The following is an 18,428-nucleotide window of genomic DNA, read 5'->3' as shown; positions in this document are numbered from 1 at the left end:
TAACAAATGCATAAGAGATCAAGAAGAGATGGCAAGAATAGACAGAACTGTACCAAAAATGTCTTGATGCAGATAATCACAATGGTCACTCGCCTAGAGACAGACATACTGGAGCGTGAAGTCAAGTGGGTCTAAGGAAGCATTACTACAAATAAAGCCAGTGGAGGTGATGAAATTCCAGCTGAGCTCTTTAAAATCCTAAAATACAGAGCTGTTCAAGTGCTGCACTCAGTATATCAGCAAATTTGGAAAACAGCAGAGGCCACAGGACTGGAAAATGTCAGTTTCCATTCCAATCCCAAAGAAGGACAATGCCAAAGTATGTTCTGACTATTGTACAATTGCATTCATTTCACATGCTAGCAAAGTAATGCTCAAAATCCTTCAAGCTAGGCTTCAGCAGTACACGAACCAAGAACTTCCAGACTTATCATCTATGTTTAGAAAAGGCAGAGAAACCAGAGGTCAAAATGCCAACATTCATTGGATTATAGAGAAAGCAAGGGAATTCCAGAATAACATCTACTTTTGCTTCATTGAGTATGATAAAACCTTTGACACTGTGGATCACAACAAACTATGGAAAAATTCTTAAAGAGATGGGAATACCAAGTCACTTTACCTGTCTTGTATGAAGGTAAAGAAGCATTAGTTAGAATCAGACATGGAATAATGAACTGGTTCAAAATTGGGGAAGAAGTGCGTCAAGGCTGTATATTGTCACACTGAATATTTAACTTATATGCAGAGCACATTATGTGAAATGCCAGGCTGGATAACTCACAAGCTGGAATTAAGATTGCCAAGAGAAATATCAACAACCTCAGATATACAGATGATACCACTCTAATGGCAGAAAGTGCAGAGGAACTAAAGAGCCTCTTAATTAGGATGAAAGAGGAGAGTGAGAAAGCTGGCTTAAAACTCAACATTCAAAAAACTAAGATCATGGCATCCAGTCCCATCACTTCATGGCAAATAGAGGGGGAAAAGGTGAAAGTAGTGAGAGATTTATTTTCTTGGTCTCCAAAATCACTGTGGATGGTGATTACAAATATGAAATTTAAAGACACTTGTCCTTAGAAGGAAAGCTATGACAAACCTAGACAGCATACAGAAAAGCAGGTACATCTTTGCTGACAAAGGTTCCTATAGTCAAAGCTTTGGTTTTTCCAGTAGTTATGAGAGTTGGACAATAAAGAAGGCTGAGCACTGAAGAACTGATGCTTTCGAACTGCGGTGCTGGAGAACACACTTGAGAGTCCCTTGGACAGCAAGGAGATCAAATCAGTCAATCCTAAAGGAAATCAACCCTGAATATTCATTGGAAAGACTGATGCTGAAGCTCCAATACTTTGGCCACCTGATGTGAACAACCAACTCACTGGCAAAGACCCTGATGCTGGGAAAGACTGAAGGCAGGAGCAGAAGGAATGGACAGAGGATAAGATTGTTGGATGGCATCACCGACTCAATGGACATGAATTTGAGCAAACTCGGGGATATAGTGAAGGACAGGGAAGCCTGGCGTGCTATAGTCCATGGGGTTGCAAAGAGTTGGACACGACTTAGAGACTGAACAACAACAAATATTTTCCCACCTTTACTGGAAATTTTTATATATTCAAATGATTTCAAGTTTCTTTTTAACATCCATTCATTATCAATCTGAAAGGCTCCCTTGAGCATTTCTTGTAGGGTAAATCAGGTGATAATGAATTACCTCAGGTTTTGTTTATCTATAATATTATAATTTCCCCCTCATTTTTAAAGGACACTTTTGTCAGATTTAGAATTCTAGGTTGATAGAGTTTTTCTCTCAGTGTTTTAAATATATTATGCCCCACTTCCTCCTAGCCTCTAAACTTCTGATGAGAAATTTGTTGACAGTATTACTGAGGATCCTTTATACATTAGTCTTCATTTCTTGCTGCTTTCAAGTTTCTATATTTTTGCTGTTTAATTATAATGTGATTTTCTCTGGAGTTAACCTACTTGGATTTTTTGAGCTTCTTGGAAGTGTAATTTTTTTTTTCCTGAAGTCATATGAATATAATCATACAGGATATAGCCTTTCAGACTGACTTCTTTTATTTAGCAATTTGCATTTAGTAATCAATGATATCTTTCCGTGGATTGGCAGTTACTTCCTTTTTGTCACTGAATGGTATTCCATTCTTTAGGTCTGCTACAATTTATTTATCTGTAAATCTATTGTGGTACAACTTGGTTTTTGCCAGTTCTTGGCAAAATAAAGCTGCTATATAAACATTATTTTGCCAATTTTTGTGTGGACACATTTTGAAAGTAGGTAAATTTCTAGGAGGGCTATTACTAATCGCATGGTAAAATTACATTAGCTCTGTAAGTTCTTGAGTCACTGTTTTATAACTTATCCTTTTGTAGTTCTTTCAGCCCTGTCAGTCCTCTGTCTAGGCAACAGTTATCTACTCCTCCATGCTAGAGTTTAGAGTTTTTCTCCCCAGAATTTTCCACAGCTTAACTGAAGTTTCTTTATTTTCCTTTATGACTTTTTGTGGCCTGTGTAATTTCACTGTCTTGGAAGACTGTTATAAGAAGTGTCTGATTCATTCAATTTTTTACCTCATTGTTCTTCTTAATCTCACTAGCACATACCACACAAGATCAGTTCATATTTTTGTTAGCTCTTGAAATCACTCCCTTAAATATTCTGATCCTATATTTAGGGAATACAAAATTAGAATTTATAAAGTCTGTTTGCAGACTTGAAAAGTTAGTGCTGATGGCTAGCATTTTCTTATAAGGACTTAGCCTGACATTTGGGTAAAATGCCACCAGGAGCAATGTGATATTTAAACTACAGATTTTCTTATTGTCTTAAATTGTCTAAAATTGAGATGATATAAAATTCTTTTAAAATGAGGTGAATAACTTCCTCAACCATCAAACACAACTTTAACTTGATGTTTGACTCTATTTATTTAACAATTTATTATTTAACTACTTGTATACTTTCTACAGCCTGTGTTAAATGCTTTATATAATTTATTATTTTATTTCTCCTAACAGTTAAAGGTAGGTGCTGTTATTATTGCTGTGCTATTATCATTACTACCTCTTTTATTAACATCCACTTCTACCTAATTTATCATAGTCTGACCAATTTTAGGATTTCTATCTGTCTGACATTTGCAATCTGGACAAACTCTTTCCTCATTATATATTTTTTCTTTTTTTAAAATTGGAATATCATTGCTTTGCAATATTGTGCTGGCTTCTCTAATACATCAACATGCATCAGCCACAGGTATACATATATCCCCTCCCTCTTGAACCTCCTCTGAATCTCCCACCCCATCCCAGCCCTCTAGGTTATCACGGAGCACTGGGTCGAGCTCCGTGTGTCACACAGCAAATTTCCACTGGCTATCTGTTTTGCATATGCTAATATATATTTTCATGCTACTCTCTCAAGTCACCCCACCTACTCCCTCCTCCCTATATTTTAAGCTAAGTATGATCTCCCATTTTTATTTGAACTGTTTCATAGGTACATATGACTGTTAGGGGCTTGTGGCTTTTTTGTGTATATGTCAATGCTGGGAAGATGGTGAATTATCATTGCGACTTTTCTTCAGGAAAGATATATATTGAACTGTGATCAAATACAGAGAGAATAACAAAAAACATCTACCACTTCCAGGCCCAACTTTGATGACTGGCCAGAAATACTAGTGTAGAACCTCAGATCTGGAAAGGAAAAAGAATATTTTACCTCTAATTGGGGAATAGAGAAACTTGACTCATGTAACCTTTTCAAGTAACACTTTATGATCCTTTACTTGTTAACAAATATTCTTTGGAGAATCTTTTGAAAATAAAAACACAAAAGTAAAAATTATCTGTAACTACATCAGCTAAAAGTAAACACTCAGCAAATTATTATATGTACTTTCTGTCTTTTCTTAAATATATGTTAATCAAAATCTCATCATGCTTTACAAATGATTTTTAAATTATAATTTGAATATTTCTGATAGTATTAACTTTAATGATCTTAAGAATACATATATGCATGTATTGTAACTTATCCAATTAAGCAAGATTATGGAAGAATGGTGAAGAGTGAGCCTTACCCTCAGAAATAAAAGCGAAAAGGAAGAAATTCAATGACACTTGTAGTTACTTCTCTACAAGTGTTTGGAACATTTCACCATAATTCTCATTCACTTTTTTTTACTCCTCTATTTTATTATAGATTCTTAATTATCAGAAATTATTTTGTTCAATAGTAAATAACATAAAGTAGTAAAATGTGGGATAAAATGTTGAAGCAAAAATTGGACAAAAAGTTTTAAAACTGTTCTTTCCTTTCATTTTTCTTATAACAGTTCACAGTGAAACCCTCAGAAAGCTAGAGAATGGAGGCAGTAGTCTTGCGGCAGCGCTTCATGTGGTTGATCTTGAGGAACTCTTGACTATTCAAGTTACCGCTGTAACCTATAACGTGACTGTGGCTGACATGTTGGGGGCACCATGTCTGTTGCGACCTTGGTGCTTTGTAATGATTTGTTCTCTTTTTAAGAGAGGTGTCCTCAATGGAATGTCTCCAGATGTGACCAAAGCTGGAGCGCCTGGCACTGAAATCCCATTTGACCAGTTAATTCTCAAAATTTTTGATGACAGAAATCAGACATTTCTTTAAGGATTTATGTCTTGGATGTGATGTGAAACTAAGGAAAGTAGTAACTGATCTGTTGAGTAAAGTTCCTTCTCTTCGTGCTCTGAAATACTCTATATGTCCCATTCAGTGATGGCATTGCTTGTAGAGATCTGTTCTGAAGGTGCTGTAGTTGATGCCTCTGTCCCTGCATGGTCAGGGCCGATGGTTAAAAGCTCTTCCTCAGTGATAGGAGAAAAACAGCTCAGGAGCCCCAACCTGTTCAACAGATGGGATGTGATGCTGTGTTGAATCAGTGATTCTTTACTTTCTGGAGCTTAGCTAGGGATTGTTTTGGAGATTCTGAGTGCTTCCTCTTTCTCCTCCTCTTCTCCTCATTCTCATCTTCTTCCTCCTTTCCCATTTACAAAACCACATTCTTGAAAAGCTTCTTGATTATTTGATCAAAAGGAGGAAGGAGACTTAAGTACCATCACTTTAAATGTTTAATTTTCAATTAGTCACCTCTACTGACTGCAGGCAGAATTTTTTTAAAATATGAAAGGACTAATCAGTAAATGTATTGCCAACATGTCAAAGTACCAAATTGGAGAGCAAAAGGTAATATGGCAAATTGAGGGGACTGGAGGGTTGAAGGAAAAGGCAGAAGAATGAGCATGAAAATACATTTTAAGATTTACTGTCTTTTAAAGACCTAAACATATCTGGAAAGAGTAGAATAAAGTAAATATATCAGATCAGCCCTAAGTTCATATTTTACCTAGATTTCAGACTTTTAGTGCTCTGACCCTCTCTTCCCTCCCCAAACCTACTCTCAGTCACTTATTTGTGATGACATAAGTCTTAAATGATATTGGACATTGACTTTTGGTTTCATACAATTTAAACTTGCTATTTGCTTATAGAATATAAAGGACTTATTCACAGTTTAGCAGAGTGTTGGAGTCAGGTGAGATGGTACATCCTGATTCTGTTGAACATATGCTCCCACATTCTACAGTAACATAGCCAGCATTGTAACTTTTTTTGTACACCAGACAGGGCCCCTCAGCAGCCAAGGCCCATAACAAAAAGCTTTAAGCCCAAGGGGACAGAGGATAGTTTATATCCAAGACTAAAAAGGCAGAAATAAAGTCTTTTGATAGAATTGAAGAACATAATAAGGCATTGCTTCCCAAATATTAGTCACTTTCTAAAGGCTCATTATATTTCTCATAATTACACATCACATGTATCATAATGTTAAAACTTTATTTTAAATTCACTTTAAACTAACTTTTAAATTTTTTAATTTAATAGATCATAGGCAGTACTCTCGCCTGGAAAATCCCATGGACAGAGGAGCCTGGTAGGCTGCAGTCCTTGGGATCACTAAGAGTCAGACGTGACTGGGTGACTTTACTTTCAATTTTCACTTTCATGCATTGGATGGAGAAGGAAATGGCAACCCACTCCAGTGTTCTTGCCTGGAGAATCCTAGGGACGGCGGAGCCTGGTGGGCTGCTGTCTATGGGTTTGCACAGAGTCGGACACGACTGAAGTGACTTAGCAGTAGCAGCAGGCAATACTGTGCATGAAATGGCAGATTCAGCGTATATATATATATATATATATATATATATATATATATATATATATACATACATACATACATACATACATACACCCACACATGCATGCAGGCTAAGTTGCTTCTGTTTGGTCTGACTCTTTGTGACTCTATGGACTGTAGCCCACCAGGCTCCTCTGTCCATGGGATTCTCCAGGTAAGGATAATAGACTGCAGTGATAACCATTTCCTTTTCCAGATCTTCCTGACTCAGGGGTTGAACCTGTGTCTCTTATGTCTCCTGCGTTAGCAGATGGGTTCTTTACCACTAGCATTACCTGGGAAGCCCATACTTCCCAGAGAGAGAGAGAGAGAGTGAAAAAGAGAGAGAGATGATGAAGACTGGCAACTTCAAAATCTGCAGATCCAAAAACCCTGGTGGAAGTCCATCAAGCAGGGGGATTGTCTCTTACCTGCAGGAGGGTCAGAGTTTGTTCTATTTAGGCTTTCGATGGATTGTTTGAGGCTTATCCACTTTGCAGAGGCAACCTCCTTTACTCAGTCCACTGATGAATATTAATCTCATTCAAAAACATCCTTAGAGTAACACCCAGAATAATATTTGACTAAATATCTGGGCATAGGAATCTGCTTGGTTGGTGTTCATTATTTGAAGGAGCAAAGCAGTGAAAGGAGGACCCTAGATGTCATCACTTTACTGAACGTGTCTAAGTATCAGGATGGGAAGGTTGGTGAGATGATCTGCAATCTGCACTCAGTCAATTTAGAAGAAAGGAAACTTAGAGTAGCAGGTCATGGATCCAGGGGAAAAGCATATAAGAACTTGAAGTAAAGAGAAAGGTGTCACCAAGTAGCTAGGCTCTTTGCAACCCACTATGTACTGCAAAATGGCAACCAGTTCAAGTGGAACAAGGCAAGCAATTTTATAATTCACAGAACATGAAAGATATCAAAGGGTCTTCATCCCTGAACAAGAAAGAGAGGCTTTGATTACAGTTAGAGAACTCCGCAAATCCTTCCACTGCCCTAAACCACTGTAACTGAGAGCTAAGGTAGGGCCTCTGTGAGTCATGATAACATAATCCAGTGAGGAGATCCTGGAGCAGGACATTTCCTGATTTTGGAGTCCCTACCAAGCCAGTTATGGATGGATTTGCATTTTGGTTGGGAAATGATTGGATCAGCAAGTTTTGGCAGCTCCACTCCCCCCCTGGGAGGGGCAGCGAGCTCAATAAAGAGGCCCTCTGCTGCACCACCACCATTCTGCTACTCAAATCCTGATAGACTGTGGAGAACCTGGTGAGTCTGATTCTTCAGTTCTGCTTTGTTCTTGGGCTCCTGAATGTTGAACTTATGCTGGACACAGCAAATTTCATGGGTTCAAAGTTAAAATCATAGGTTTAATAGTACTTACCGGATGGGAACTTGGAATCTGGGCAAAATCGTATGCTGTATTTATTAGGTTTCTGGTACAGAGATTGAATTCTTCTATTGAAAAAGACATTAATAAGAAATCTTTGACATTAAGAGGTAAAGAAGAAAGTATTTTTTCCTTTTTTTTAATATCATTTTGGTGTCCCTCTGTTGTGATTTTAGAGGCATTTATCCTAGAAAGTATGAGGCCCTTGTATCCTTCCTGGTGGCCCTTTGCTCTGTACACAAGTCATACTGCTGGGACCTCTTGAGAGATAATGAAGATAGGAATTTCTTGTGAGCTTGCCCAGGATTTTAGAACTTGTGATGGCCTTTTTTGAAGATGTTGTTTTCATAAAACAAACCCAAAAGCCATTGCTTGGTTCTTTAAAAACAAAGGTATTTCCTTTGGAAAAATCATATGAGAAAAGGGAAGGTTTTCTTTGGGCTGATGATACAATTTCCTAAAAGGGAGAGAGAAGCCAGAAACGCATTAAAAGGGATTAAAGAGATTAAAGCACATTCTTAGAGTCTGGATACTATCAGATGGTATTACACAATTTTTGCCATGTCCTTCTGTAGCAGTTCTTTCTTGTGAACACTGTCATGTAATTTCTTTCAGATTCTAAGACTCCAGAAAGATGTCTCAGCAGCAGCAGCAGTGCAAGCAGCCCTGCCAGCCACCTCCAGTAGTGTGCCCTCCCAAGTGCCCTGAGCCCTGCCCACCTCCAAAGTGCCCTGAGCCCTGCCCACCTCCAAAGTGCCAGCAAAAATGCCCTCCTGTGCCACCTCCACAGAAATGCCAAGAGAAGTGCCCACCCAAGTGCAAATAAAAGCTTCAGCTTTTATTTGGATCAGGAAAGGATGAGGACAGTAGACTCACCCAGCTCCACAGCTCCACCTTCATCTTCTCTTCAAATCCTATCATGAATACAGAAGAAGCTTCTCCATCCTTCAGCCTGCAGTATGCCTGCGGTGATTTCTGACAGCCAGAGGTTTCCTTCCTGAGGCTGCTATACCACTTCCCTCTGGGAGGACAGCTGAGAAAGCATCGCAGCTCTTCAGAGGAAAAGAGCACCAGCTCTCCTCCTGGGTGTCATCAGGGAATTCACTCACTGTCTTCTGTGTCTCTCTGTCACCTGGGCAGGGGTTTCTACCAGCTGGGCAATTGTTACTTATCTTCCACTCCTGAATAAACTACAGTTCCTTTGTGTGATGTTAAAAAATGTTTTCTTTCTTTTAAAACCTGCTTTTAGTAATACCATATCATCATCTTGGTTTGTTCCTATCCTTCTTTGATGCCAAGGTTTAGGCTCTCATAAACAGAGTTGTCTAAATTTTGAGTCATATAAAAGATTATTTCTATATACTTTAAAATCCCACCCTATTTTCTTAACTATCACTTCTTGATTGATTTGAAGAACAATTTATGCAATTCCTCAGGATTTCAGTCCCTTTGCTAAAATGTGAGGGAAATCATACTTACATTGCAAACTTGTCTGAGGCATAAAACTTACATGACTGTTTTAATTTAGTTGGCACAATGCCAGCTAAATAAACACATACATAGCACTTGGTGAAGCAGCAGATCAGCACTGTGCCCATCAGCACCGCTGGCACCACCAGCACCAGCATCACCACCAGCACCAGGGCGACTACAGCAGCAAAGTGGCACACACAGAGCTGGAAAGCAAGAAGCTTCTTAAACTCTATTACCCTTTCATATTCTCTTCTTTTCCTTTTATAATTTAACCTTATTTTAAAGTGATAATACAGACAAAAAGCCTTTGCAAATTAGTGAAATATTCTGCATAAAATTAAAGTAGTTCTGAAAACATGGATAGTACAGGAGAACGGGAAATTAAAAAGGTCCTTACCAGACAAGATGCCACCTCATCTCCATGTGTAAAATCAGCTCCTCTTAATCTAAAAACTTAGTTTTTTTTTTTCACCTCTGAAATTACTTTCCTGACTCTTTTGACCCCACCTTTAAAGAACATTGAGGTTGCAATGTTTACTTAGATTTACAAAGTCACTGTTGCTAAGTACCTTGTTTTCTAAGTGCTTAGCTTACTAGTCAATAAGCTGTGTAAAGGGATATGCTCTTTAAGCCTTTTGGTCATAAGTGTCCAACAACAGAAGAGTTAATTCAGATCATATGCACACACATAAACATACAACAGGTACACACAAAAACCAGTATTATTCTTAAAAACAGTATTATTTTTAAAAGTTTTCATATTAAATCATATTGTACCTAAACATATACAAAGTCAAGAGGATCTTTGTCTCGCACATTCTTCACTTACAAATCTAGAAGTGAACGACTCCAAGATAATAGAGCTGCAGATGAAGAAGATTCCCAGATTCCTGCTCAGTCCTCATCAGACTATGACAAGTGTAAGAAATAAACATTGATATTTTGCACCTGTCTCTATTGTAGCTAGTGTAATTTGACCTGACACAGAAATCCGTTCTCTGAGGTGGGATGCTCCTGTAATAAATCTTAAAATTATGGCATTGCCTTAGAGACAGGGGGTGGCTGGCAAGGTAACTGGTATTGGAACCCACAAACATGGTGATGCATGTTATTCCATGGCAAAACATTTGAAATAATAATTGTCCATGGTAACTTAAGTGGTTAAGCATACATTGGTTACTTGTTGAATTTACCAGGGTGTTTTGATAGACATACGTTCAGGAAATAATTGACTGATTTGCAGGCCAGAATAAAAAAAAATGAAAAAAAGTATATCCTAGATATCCAAAAATTTGTTGAATTAGAAAACTCACCACTTGTAAAGCACAAAGACAAAGAGATGAGATTAGAAGCAGTTTTGAATTTTACATCCACCTCCAGTTGACTCTTTAATAACAGAGAAAAGAGAAAGAAGTTGTGGTCTTTCTACCTGTGTATCAGGGAACTGTGGACAGTAGACCAAAGAGTTTAAAACAGACAAATTACAGCTCAGTTACAGCTTATGCAAACGGATCTTTTATTAAACAGACACTCCCAAGACATGGGAGCAGACCCGCTCCGAAAGAGTTATCGTAACTATTCCTCTTGGCTTCCTCCTTTTTGTACTTCCTGTCTTTTCCTTTCTGGTTGTGCCGTGTGCAAAGTGGGCTTTGTACCTGCTACCAATTAAGAAAGGGAATGTAAGTGGACATACATTCAACGTCTATAGACAGTTTCAAGTCAGATAACAACAGGCTCTGTTTTGTATGTCTTCCCATAATTCAGTCAGCTATAATCAGATTTATATATGCATAGAATATTTATGAATCCTTAATAGGCTCCTAGCTGCCTGAGGTTACTTGAGCAAGGCCCTGTGGTTAGTTTGTATCCACTGTGTGCCTAGGGCGCATGTGCAGGAGTTGGTAAACTCTCTGTGATTATTTTGTGGCATATCTGTGAGCTCCTTTGGGCATGAATGGCCTGGGGTTTAGAGATCAGCTTTCCTCCTCTTACCCTAGGCCACCCCTAGTTGTTCATGCTTAACTTCCTACCTAACAGCTCTGCTATGTTCAGGTGAAAAGGCAGCAAAATAAATGGAGCCGCAAAGTTACTTCTAGGAAGGGAGCTGATTGTGGTCCCTAGAATATAGAATGATTGGAGAAATGAAATATAGCCAATGTTTAATAACTTTTTTGAGGAAACTGATGACTAAATAAACTATACCCCCAAACTAAAAAGACTGATTTTTCAGGAACAGGAACTTTCTAGCTCTCCTTTCCCCACTTGCCACACATTTCAGATGTGGTCAGTACAGAGACCGGAAGGAAATAATCACCGAGATGATACAAGGTCCATAGAGAATAATGGATGAGGGAAGTTCTCTCAGAGACTAGTATCAGAGCCTAATAGAGCAAGGAGGAAAAGGAACGCTGCTGCTGTAGCTGCTAAGTCGCTTCAGTCATGTCTGACTCTGTGCGACCCCATAGACGGCAGCCCACCAGGGTCCCCCATCCCTTGGATTCTCCAGGCAAGAACATTGGAGTGGGTTGCCATTCCTTCTCCAAATGCATGAAAGTGAAAAGTGAAAGTGAAGTCGCTCAGTCGTGTCTGACTCTTCGAGACCCCATGGACTGCAGCCCACCAGGCAAGAGTACTGGAGTGGGGTACCATTGAGGAGGAAAAGGAACACAGAGATTCCCAGACCTTGTTATTCTGTTGTCTTGCTGTTATTCTTTCACCTCCCCTGCCCTCAGTTTTATTAAGGCATAACTAAGATATTCAGTTCAGTTCAGTTCAGTCGCTCAGTCATGTCCGACTCTTTGCGACCCCATGAATTTTGAACTCCCTGGCCAGGCCTCCCTGTCCATCACCAACTCCCGGAGTTCACTCAGATTCACGTCCATTGAGTCAGTAATGCCATTCAGCCATCTCATCCTCGGTCGTCCCCTTCTCCTCCGGCCCCCAATCCCTCCCAGCATCAGAGTCTTTTCCAATGAGACAACTCTTCGCATGAGGTGGCCAAAGTACTGGAGTTTCAGCTTTAGCATCATTCCTTCCAAAGAAATCCCAGGGCTGATCTCCTTCAGAATGGACTGGTTGGATCTCCTTGCAGTCCAAGGGACTCTCAAGAGTCTTCTCCAACACCACACAGTTCAAAAGCATCAATTCTTCAGCGCTCAGCCTTCTTCACAGTCCAACTCTCACATCCATACATGACCACTGGAAAAACCATAGCCTCGACTAGACGGACCTTAGCTAGCAAAGTAACGTCTCTGCTTTTGAATGTGCTATCTAGGTTGGTCATAACTTTTCTTCCAAGGAGTAAGTGTCTTTTAATTTCATGGCTGCAATCACCATCTGCAGTGATTTTGGAGCCCCCCAAAATAAAGTCAGCTACTGTTTCCTCTGTTTCTCCATCTATTTCCCATGGAGTGATGGGACCGGATGCCATGATCTTCGTTTTCTGAATGTTGAGCTTTAAGCCACCTTTTTCACTCTCCTCTTTCACTTTCATCAAGAAGCTCTTTAGTTCTTCTTCACTTTCTGCCATAAGGGTGGTGTCATCTGCATATCTGAGGTTATTGATATTTCTCCCAGCAATCTTGATTCCAGCTTGTGTTTCTTCCAGTCCAGCGTTTCTCATGATGTACTCTGCATAGAAGTTAAATAAGCAGGGTGACAATATACAGCCTTGATGTACTCCTTTTCCTATTTGGAATCAGTCTGTTGTTCCATGTCCAGTTCTAACTGTATTACATTGTATATCTTCACCATGTATGGAGACCATGGCAACTCACTCTACTATTCTTGCCTGGAGAATTCCAAGGACAGAGGAGCCTGGTGGGCCACAGTCCTTGGGGTCGCAGAGTCGGACACAACTGAGTGACTTTCACTTCACTTCACCATGTATAATGTGGTGATTTGACATACGTACATTTTGTGTGTTTACCATCATTGGGTTACTTCACACATTAATCACCTCAATAATAACCATTAAGCCTGTGGGTGTGTGGGTGTGTGGTGAGAATGCTTAAGGTTTACTGTTTTAGCAAGTTGCAAGTACAAAACACAGTGTTATTAACTAGAGTCACCTTGCTGTACATTAGACTTCAGAGCTTATTCATCCTATGACTGAAGGTGTGTTGCCATTCCCTAGAATCTCCACTTTTGCCCCACCCCTCAGTGCCTGCTAACCATTGGTTTGCCTTGTTTTTGTGAGTTCTTTGAGTTTGGCAACACATTTCTAAAAAAACCGATGGGTTGAACAAGAAATAATAAATAAAATTAGAACATACTGTAAGAGAAATTAAAACAGCATGCAATAACTTTAATGATACATCTAATGCAAAATAAAAACATAAATTTATGGCTGGAAACATCCATATTACAAAAGAGGAAAGATCTCAAATCAATAACCTTTATAGACATACATGCATGTGTGTGGGTTTATGAAAAATAAAGATTTCTAACACTAAATACAGCAAAAATATAAGCAGTTATTATTTCTTGGAGTTTAATAATGGTACTCTTTTTTGTTTGAACAGCTTTATGCTTTCCCGATTATATACATTGTGATATAATTTCATTTTTATAACTATTCATCATTATATCTAAAAAGTATATGGCAGTCGGTGAAGATGTTGCTGAGCTAGAGGAACATGCTGTGTCCCAGCTTCTGGAACATATTTCTGGTGACTGTTTCAAATGTTTCCAGTGTCTTTCCTCTTCTTCCTCATTCCCCACTTCTTCCTCCTTTCACATTACAAAGTCACATTCGTGTTAAGCTTCCTGATTATTTGACCAAGACAAGTTAGTTGACAAATTCTTCCTACTGACTGCAGGAAGAATTTAAAAGTTTTTTAAAAAGAGTATGAAAAGTTATTTTTAAAAGCATTGACAACGTGTCAGTGTACCATGTTGGACAGTTAAGAGGTATACATTGGGAGTGAGGGGTAATATAGCCAGATAAGGGGTCTAGAGGGTTGAAGGAGAAGACAGAGAATAAACAAATTGAAACAGATTTTTAAAATCACTGTCTTTTAAAGATTAAAAGCATGTTTGGAAAGAGTTGACGAAAGCAAATGTATCAGATCAGTGCTAAGTTCATATTTCGCCTAGATTTCAGACCTTTGTGCTCTGACCCTCTTATCCTTCCCAAACTTAACTCTCTATTACTTATATCTTAAATGGTATTTTCTATTTATTTTTCCTCTCACAGAATTTAAACCTGATACTTATGGAATAAAACAGTTTTAATTCCTGACAAAAGAATTTTAAGAACATGATAGCAGTCTAGGGAAGTGTTTGGGTCAGATGAGATGGGACATCATGATTCATTAAGAATATATTTCCATATCTACAGTAACATAAAGCTAGCATTGTAAATTTATTCCTAAATCAGACAGGGCCCCTTCACCAGCCGTGGCCCACAAGACACAGCTTCAGTGCCCAAGAGGACAGCACAGAAAAAAGTATAACTCATGTCCAGGATAGAAGATAGTACCTATAGAAGGACTGTTGACTGCTAAATCTGTGAAAAGGCACAAATAAAATCTTTGCTAGGGTTGGAGAACATACTAGGGTATTGTTTTCTGAACTTCAGTTATTCCTTAAAAGTTCATTATATTTGTCCTAATTACACATCACAAGTATCATATAATATTTTAAATTTAAAATTTTCTTTATGCTAACTTTTTGAATTTTTCATTTAATTGGCCATAGTCAGTCATGTACATAAAATGGCAGATGAAATAGTATATATATATATATATATATATATATATAGAGAGAGAGAGAGAGAGAGATTATGAATTCTGGAAAATTTGAAGTTTTTAGAGCTGAAAACTTGCTGGAAGTCCATTAGACAGGGGAATTATCTCTTATTTGGAGGAGGGTCAGCCTTGTTCTATTCAGGCTTTCAGTGAAGACTACCCACCTTTTAGAAGGCAACCTCCTTTACTCAGGCCACTGATAAATATTAATCCCAACCAAAAGCATCCTTTGAGAAAAATCCCGAATAATATTTGACCAAATATCTGGATATCCTGTGCCAGTCAAGTTGATCTATGAATTAACCATGAAACTTTCTTCCCAGTAAACTGGCAAATTGTACAAAAAAAGAGCAGATCAATTTCTATGGCAGCCTGGAAGGGTGAGTTTGGGGGAGAATGGATACATGTATATATACAGCTGGGTCTCTTTGCTGTCCACCCGAAACTGTCACAACACTTGTTAATTGATTATAGTCTAGTATAAAATAAAAATTGAAAAAAATAGAAAAAATTTAAAAACAGTCAAAAAAAGAAAGAGTGAAAAATAAGTTTATTTCACATATATTCCACTGTGACCAATACGGAAAATGTAAAGGTTAAAATTACCATAAAATTATTATTAATAATTAAAAGTTTTATATGAATGACAATGAATGTCAATCACTGAATTATTAATAAAGTGATTTCAACTTTCTCTTAAATCTACTACTAGATTTGATGTCAAGAAACATGTGTTTCAATAATTAATAAATAGTAAATATATTAAAAAGTAGCCATTTGAATAGCATTGCATTTTATATTGGGTTTTTCAATAATTTCAAAGAGGCAGGAAAATTTAAACAATCCTTGGAAATGTCTCAAAAGTTGAAGAAATAAAAAGAGATCAGTTGGAGAAATTATGTAGGAGCAGGTGGTGGGTCATGGTGGGGAGTTATGAGCAAAAAGCTTGCTTTCTATCATAGGTCTAAGGTCTGAGCTGCCACAATATCTGAATTACATTAGGTGATGCTACACTTGTAGTGAATTTCCTGTGATTCAAGGTGAGACAGATTTATAAAGGTCACAAGAATTTTCCTGATGTCCATGGACCAAAGCAGTGAAAGGAAGACCCTAGAGGGTTACCACTTTACTGAAGGTGTCTGTCTATCATGATGGGAAGGCTGGTGAGATGACCTGCAACCTGCCCTCAGTTTATTTTAGAAGCAAGCAGACCTTAGGTTAGCAGGCCAGGGATCAAAGGGAAATGTATCATAAGAAGAGTCTGAGGTAGAGAGAAAGGTGTCCCAGGTAGCCAGGCCCTTTGCAACCCAGTATGTAGAATAGAATGGCAACCAGTTCAAGTGGACAAAACAATTTTATAATTCAAGGAAGGTGAAAGAGAGAGAAGAGCATATCCTCTGATCAAGAAAAGGAGCCCTCGATGACAAATTAGAGAACAACCCCCCACAACCCCTGCAAATCCTTCTGTCATAAATTCCTGAAACTAAGAGCTAAGCAGAGACTCTGTGAGTCATGAGAACATAATCCAGTGAGGAGATCCTGGAGCAGGGCATTTCCTCTTTTCGGAGTCCCTGTCAAGCCAGTTATGGATGGGTTTGCATCTTGGTTGGGAAATGACTGAACCAGGCCCATTTTGGCAGCTCCACTTCCCCCGGGGTGGGGCAGCAAGCCCCAATAAAAAGGCCCTCTGCTGCATCAGTGCCATCCTCCTGCTACTCAACTCTGATAGACTTTGGAGAAACTGGTGAGTCTGATTCTTCAGTTCTACTTTGTTCTTGGGCTCCCAAATATTGAATTTATGCTGGAGGCAGCAAATTTGGTGGGTCCAAAGTTACGACCAAGTGTTTCATGCTCCTTAGTGGATGGGAACTTGGAATTTGTATTCTATATTTATTAGGTTTCTGGTAGAAACTTTGAATTTCCCTATTGAAAAAGAAGTTAATAGGAAATCTTTGACATTAAGAGGTAAAGAAGAAAGTATTTTTCCTTTTTTGATATCATTTGGTGTCCCTCTGTTGTGATTTCAGAGGCATTTATCCTAGAAAGTATGAGGCCCTTGTATCCTTCCTGGTGGCCCTTTGCTCTGTACACAAGTTATACTGCTGGGACCTCATGAGAGATAATGAAGATAAGAATTGCTTGTGAGCTTGCCCAGGATTTTAGAACTTGTGATGAACTTTTTTTGAAGATGTTGTTTTAATTTTAAAAAAGCTACTGCTTTGTTCTTTCAAACAAAAATATTTTCTTTAGAAAATTTGTATGAGCAAAGAGAAGGTTTTTTTCTGGGCTGATGAAACAATTTCCTAAGAGAGCAAGAGAAGCCAGAAATTCATTAAAAGGGATTAAAGAAATTAAAGCACATTCTTGGAGACTGGCTCCTAGCTGATGGTATTACATAATTTTTGCCATGTCCTTCTTTAAGAATTCCTTCTTGTGAACACTGTCATGTAATTTCTTTCAGATTCTAAGACTCCAGAAAGATGTCTCAGCAGCAGCAGCAGTGCAAGCAGCCCTGCCAGCCACCTCCAGTAGTGTGCCCTCCCAAGTGCCCTGAGCCCTGCCCACCCAAGTGCCCGGAGCCCTGCCCACCTCCCAAGTGCCCAGAGCCCTGCCCACCTCCAAAGTGCCCTGAGCCCTGCCCACCTCCTCAGTGCCAGCAGAAGTGCCCTCCTGTGCCACCTCCCCAACAATGCCAAGAGAAGTGCCCACCCAAGTGCAAGTAACAGCATCAGCTTTTATCTGGATCAGGAAAGGATAAGGACAGTTGACTCACCTAGCTCCACAGCTCTACCTTTGCCTTCTCTTCAAATCCCATCATGGATACAGAAGGAGCTTCTCCACCCTTCAGCCAGCAATATGCCTGTGGCGATTTCAGAAAGCTAGAGGTTTCCTTTCTGATGTTGCTATACTGCTTTGCTCTTGGAAGTGCCCAAGAAAGCATCACAAAGCTTCAGAAGGAAGAACAGCTGCTCTTCTCCTGGGTCCCATCAGAGGATTCTCTCACTGTCTTCTGTGTCTGTCACCTGGGAAGGGGTTTCTACAGGCTGGGAAATTGTTACTTATCCTCTACGTCCTGAATAAAGTAAAATTCCTTTGATGTTAAAAATGCTTTCTTTCTTTTAAAAGTTGTGTTTAACAATACTATATAATTGTTTTGGTTTATTTGTATTCTTCTTTGATATCAAGGTTCAGGATCTCACAATCATTGTTGCCTGAATTTTGAGTGACATAACAGGTTATTTTTATATAATTTCTAATCCATATTACTTATTTAATTGAAGATTGACTGATTTGAGAAATTTTAAACTCTTCAGGATTTTTGCTTCTTTGCTAAAAAGTAGGGAAGATCTTAGATATATTGCTCACTCATCTGGGGCATACAAATTAAATGAATGTGTTTAGTTTAGTTGGCACATTGGCACATTGGCACATTGATGGATAGGATGCTAGATGCAGAGTTAGCACTTAGCGAGGCAGCAAAACATCATTGTCTTAGTCATTACCAGCATCACTACTGTCATCAGCATCACCACCATACTTGTTCCAGCAGGA

At 38.8% G+C, this 18,428-nt stretch overlaps 2 protein-coding genes across 2 annotated transcripts; both read left to right on the top strand.

Moving 5' to 3' along the window:
- The first annotated feature begins 8,287 nt into the window (after window positions 1–8,287).
- On the top strand, window positions 8,288–8,479 carry LOC138428885 (small proline-rich protein 2I-like). Its single transcript, XM_069569815.1, has one exon. It carries the CDS (start codon window positions 8,288–8,290, stop codon window positions 8,477–8,479), a length of 192 nt encoding a protein of 63 aa, XP_069425916.1.
- Window positions 8,480–17,356: 8,877 nt separating this feature from the next.
- On the top strand, window positions 17,357–17,599 carry LOC138931487 (small proline-rich protein 2D-like). The gene has a single exon (XM_070292268.1). The coding sequence runs from the start codon at window positions 17,357–17,359 to the stop codon at window positions 17,597–17,599; it is 243 nt and encodes an 80-aa protein (XP_070148369.1).
- Window positions 17,600–18,428: the final 829 nt, after the last annotated feature.

Source organism: Ovis canadensis, chromosome 1, assembly GCF_042477335.2.
Source record: "Ovis canadensis isolate MfBH-ARS-UI-01 breed Bighorn chromosome 1, ARS-UI_OviCan_v2, whole genome shotgun sequence".
In the NCBI taxonomy this organism is placed as follows: domain Eukaryota; kingdom Metazoa; phylum Chordata; class Mammalia; order Artiodactyla; family Bovidae; genus Ovis; species Ovis canadensis.
Note: the sequence above shows the minus strand (reverse complement) of the source record. Positions and strands in the feature narration are given on the sequence as shown.